Source organism: Mus caroli, chromosome 18 (assembly GCF_900094665.2).
Source record: "Mus caroli chromosome 18, CAROLI_EIJ_v1.1, whole genome shotgun sequence".
Classification (NCBI taxonomy): domain Eukaryota; kingdom Metazoa; phylum Chordata; class Mammalia; order Rodentia; family Muridae; genus Mus; species Mus caroli.
This window is the reverse complement of record NC_034587.1, coordinates 63,192,201-63,196,343: the sequence shown is the minus strand read 5'-3', so window position 1 is coordinate 63,196,343 and position 4,143 is coordinate 63,192,201. Positions and strand designations below refer to the sequence as shown.

General features: G+C 48.5%; 1 protein-coding gene across 1 annotated transcript in view; it reads right to left on the bottom strand.

Annotated features, from left to right (window-relative positions):
• Pmaip1 (phorbol-12-myristate-13-acetate-induced protein 1) overlaps positions 1 to 3,563 on the bottom strand; it is a 7,140-nt gene extending 3,577 nt beyond the window's left edge. The window contains exons 1-2 of the mRNA XM_021151063.1: positions 3,284 to 3,563; positions 1,120 to 1,275 (exon numbers count right to left, since the gene is read on the bottom strand). Coding sequence (XP_021006722.1) covers positions 1,120 to 1,275; positions 3,284 to 3,335 — 208 coding nt within the window. The 5' untranslated portion in view covers positions 3,336 to 3,563. The remainder of the gene's footprint in view (positions 1 to 1,119; positions 1,276 to 3,283) is intronic.
• Between the last annotated feature and the right edge of the window lie 580 nt (positions 3,564 to 4,143).

Here is a 4,143-nt window from a genome sequence, read left to right as displayed (position 1 = left end):
AAAGTTTGGTTTGTGTATTGATCATTATTCCCATATTTTCTTTGAACTGAAGTAATTAGCTGGATGTTATTAAGAAAAATAATATGTGTGTGCCTTTGATCCCAGCACTTAGGAGACAGAGGCAGGGAGATCTCTGTGTTCAAGGCCTGCCTACAGAACTAGTTCCAGGACAGCCAGGAATACATGAAAACACCCTGTCTCAAAAAGCAAACAATGGAGATGACAGCTGAAGATGTGAGCAGTTGACAACTGCTTGCCTAAACTCAATGTCATCTTCCACTACATAAACTGGTTCAAGGACAGCTTGTACTTTAATGAGACCCTATCCAAAAACAAAACAAAACAAAAAAGAAAAAACCTCCCTCTCTTTGAGATAAAACAAACAAAACAAACACGGCAGCAGTCATGAGTAAAAAAAATCTAGACAGGTAGTCAGGACTTCTCCCATCAAGCAAGCACCAGAGAGCAGACCTGGGGCCAATTAATCCCCCGTCCCACTAGTTCTGTAACACTTTCTCAGCCCACCTACTGGGCTAAGAAATGAAAGACCAAAAAGGCTGCGGAAAATGTCTGATAAAACAGCAATTCTGACCTACAGATTTCTAACTCCTAAAAGCAGATGACGGCAGATCTTTGATGAGACTCACAAAAAAGGGCAGGATGCAAAAAAGAATTCATTCCCACCTGTTAGAGCCCCAATCCTTCCCAAGACCTTTCCAACCGCAGACAGTTAAAATGCTAACTAAAGAGGAAGACCTCCTGGGTTCCAGAATTCAGGCACCCCAGTGGGGTGTCCTTAAACAGCCTGAGGGGAAGAACTACGGGTTAGTCCTTGGGGTGGGGACATTCACAGTGACAAGTCAGCTGAGCTGAGCTCCCAGCGGCGACCTCGGACAGCTCCCCAATGGCTGCCAGTGACTCTCTAGGGTAGCCGCCAGGCCTCCCCACCCCCACCCCTGTGGAGGTGAGCAACCTGCAGAGAAAAGAAGCCTAACTAACATGCAAGCTGCTGCTTCGAGAACTTTCTTACAGTGTTCCTAAGGCACGCGCCAGGCGGGCACGAGCTCCAACGGACTATGCCGGGCCTCCTCCGCAGCCCAGCAGCGCCCGGACCCTTACCTGCTGGCACCCCGGTTGGGCTTGGGCTCCTCATCCTGCTCTTTTGCGACTTCCCAGGCATCTGCGCCAGAAGCACAGTTATGTCCGGTGCACTCCACGTGCAATACACTTTGTCTCCAATCTTCCTGAGTTGAGCTACTAACTCAGGCGGTAGCTCTGAAAAAGAAACACCTGAAAATTAACATTGAAAGCAATCCTACTCGCAAATTAGCACATCCTAGGATGCTTCTTGGGTGCACCCACACACCAATAAAAAACGAATAGAGACAAATCACTTTAACCAACCCGAGGTCTCTCTTTTATCACTTAAGACTGACCAGGGAACAGAAGTCAATTTCTAAAAACGAGTCATTTAAAGTAGATCTGTTTTCCCAATAGGAATGTGTCATTGCCCATTTATGTCCTCCTTAAAAAACTTATTTCCCCATTTAAAAAAGAACTCATAAAATTTACTATAATAGTTCAGTTCTTTAAATGATTTTCTACAAGCCTACTCTGTACAAATTCATCACACCTATAGAAAAGCAGAAAAGTTCATTTCATGTCTTACTTTCTAGAAACTAGACATTCTAATAGCTGGAATTGACTAAATATTAAGAATCACCGTCGCAAGTAAAATTAACATGCAATCGTCTACTTTTAAAAAATATTTCAAGGACCAATTTTGGTTGTTCTGGTACCCCTCAAGACTATGACCAAAAATTATGAATACAAATTTAAAAAAAGCTGGTCTGTTTTGTAACCAAGATACCTGCTGTTTAGACTGCCAGTGAACTCGAAGTACATAGTAAAGCAAGCTCTTAAACCTATTTTTGGATAAATTTCCATAATGTATTTTGGATAAGATTCCATAATGTATCATGTTTTAATGAGTTCCAGGGTCAAATATTTTCAGAAATATTCACAAAACACTCTTTAGGGTGTAACGTACTAAACGCAGCACACCAATCGAGAAATCCTGATTTCTATGAGCAATTAGTACTTTCTCAAAAGGGAGAAAGCAAAAAGCAGTTCAGAGATTCCAGGGCCACAGACATTCTGGACAATTGCTCTACCCAGTCTTACTACCTTGATCTGGGAGGAAGAACTAATTTTTTTCAGCCGGTCTCACTATGTGACAGAGAGCGGCCTTAAACTATACCAGTCCCGGCTAATTCTACTGTCTCAACGTCCTGAGCGCTGGGGTTAGGGACAGGTACGCCCGGCAACGTATTTTTATTGGAACTACACATTCACTACTTGACCTCGAGACACTCAGCTGCTCTTTAAATCTGTCTAGCAATGCCATGCTCTTGTTGGACCTTCCAGAAACAATGGTCTGAACCACCACCCTCACACCGGCAAGATACCGTTTAGGCATTGCCCGCTGGCCTTATAAAACAATAACCGAGTATGCCCCGCAGTTATTTCCGGACAAGAGTCTTGCAATTCCTTAGCAGGTGCCTGCCACCATGGATCATGATTTATAAAAAAACAGAGGGGTGGGGGCGACCCTCAACAGTTACAGAAAACTGCATGTAAGCGATTGTAAAAGAGTTGGTGGGTCAAAGACTCCAGGACCAAATTCTATTCTCCTGGATCTCCCTCCCTCCGGATCCCAATCCGGACAGTTAAAAGCTTTTCAATACCAGCGTCTCACTCCCACGCTTCCATGGGTTCAGGGCATGAGCGCTGGAAGGGTTCGAAATGTGAACACTACTTTTCTTGGTGTTGGAGAGGTGGCGTGGGGATCGTGATGAAGGGGGCTCTCAAAGATGGCCTGGGGAGGAAGAGGGCCTGTCAGGGAAGCGCTAGGCCGAGAGGCCTCTCCCACCCCCACCTGTCGCTAAAACCATCTTCCAGGCCACTGCCTGCACCTGTATATTTTTCTCTCCTCTCGGTCCCTGGTAGAGCAATCAGAGACCCATGAATCAGACGGGAATCCGGCCTAAAATGCACCTGCATCCCAATGATACGCTGGACTGGACTCTCCCAGAGGCCCGCAGTCTCCGTAGAAGCCCCTGAAGAACTTTCTAGACCAGTCGAAGTCACGAGCCCGGGAGCCGATTTGGCCCGAACATGTAGGCGAGTACATTCTAGCCCGAGCCCCGAAGGGCTGAACCGTCCCGAGTATGACCTCAACCCCATCCCTGCCTGGGTGTCCGCGGGCCGAACTGCTAGGTACCTGCCCGCGTTGGGTTCACTGGCGCGTTCCGACGCGCCTTTCTCCCGGGCATCTCAGAAACGCCGCGGCGATCTCCGCTGCGCACGGGAGACTAAGGTCCCCAATCTGGGCTCTGGGGCTCCTCCAAGACTCGGGCTGCGCGAGATGAATCGCGAGTGCCGCGAGCCAGACGCACCGAGCTTCGGTAGTCAGCACCAGCGCTGGAATCCTCTCTGTTCCGGCGCCCCAAGCCAGCTCTCGCCTTTTATCTGGACTTCTCCGGTGACGTCATGTGACGACAGCCCGCCCGTGTCCCCGCCCCTTCGAACGGCGGCGGCGCGGGAACCGAGCGAAGTGGAGCAGGTCCCGAGACGCCCCCGAGCGCAACTTGCCGGGGCAAGCCTCGGATCGCCGCGGCGCCGACCTACGGCGGAGGGCGCAAGGAGGACGAGTCCTGCTCAACCCCCAAATTGCTTTCTTTAAAAAAGGAAGGTGGGAGGGAAACATCAACCCTTGAGAGATCGTGTCCATTGCTGGGGCAGTGGCGCCGGTCAGGAGTGGCTAAGAAATTCTTACTGGGAAGAAAGTTGGGGGTGGGGTGGGGTGGGGTGGGGCCAGGCGCCTCGACTTTATTATTCTTCGCCAATTAGGGACGAATGTAAACAACCCCAGAAAGGAAGAGGGAAGGGGAAACTTTTCTAATTCTAAAATGTGGTTCGTTCCAAGGAAGTGAAAAAACGAAGTCTTTAATGGTAGACGTCATTTGAGAAGAGTCCCAAGTTCGAGTACAAAATTAAACTGTGGAAAAGTTGAGTAGTGACTTGTGACTTGTTAAGATAAAAGAGGAGATGGTGTCAGCCCTAGGCAGAAGCGTTCGGGTG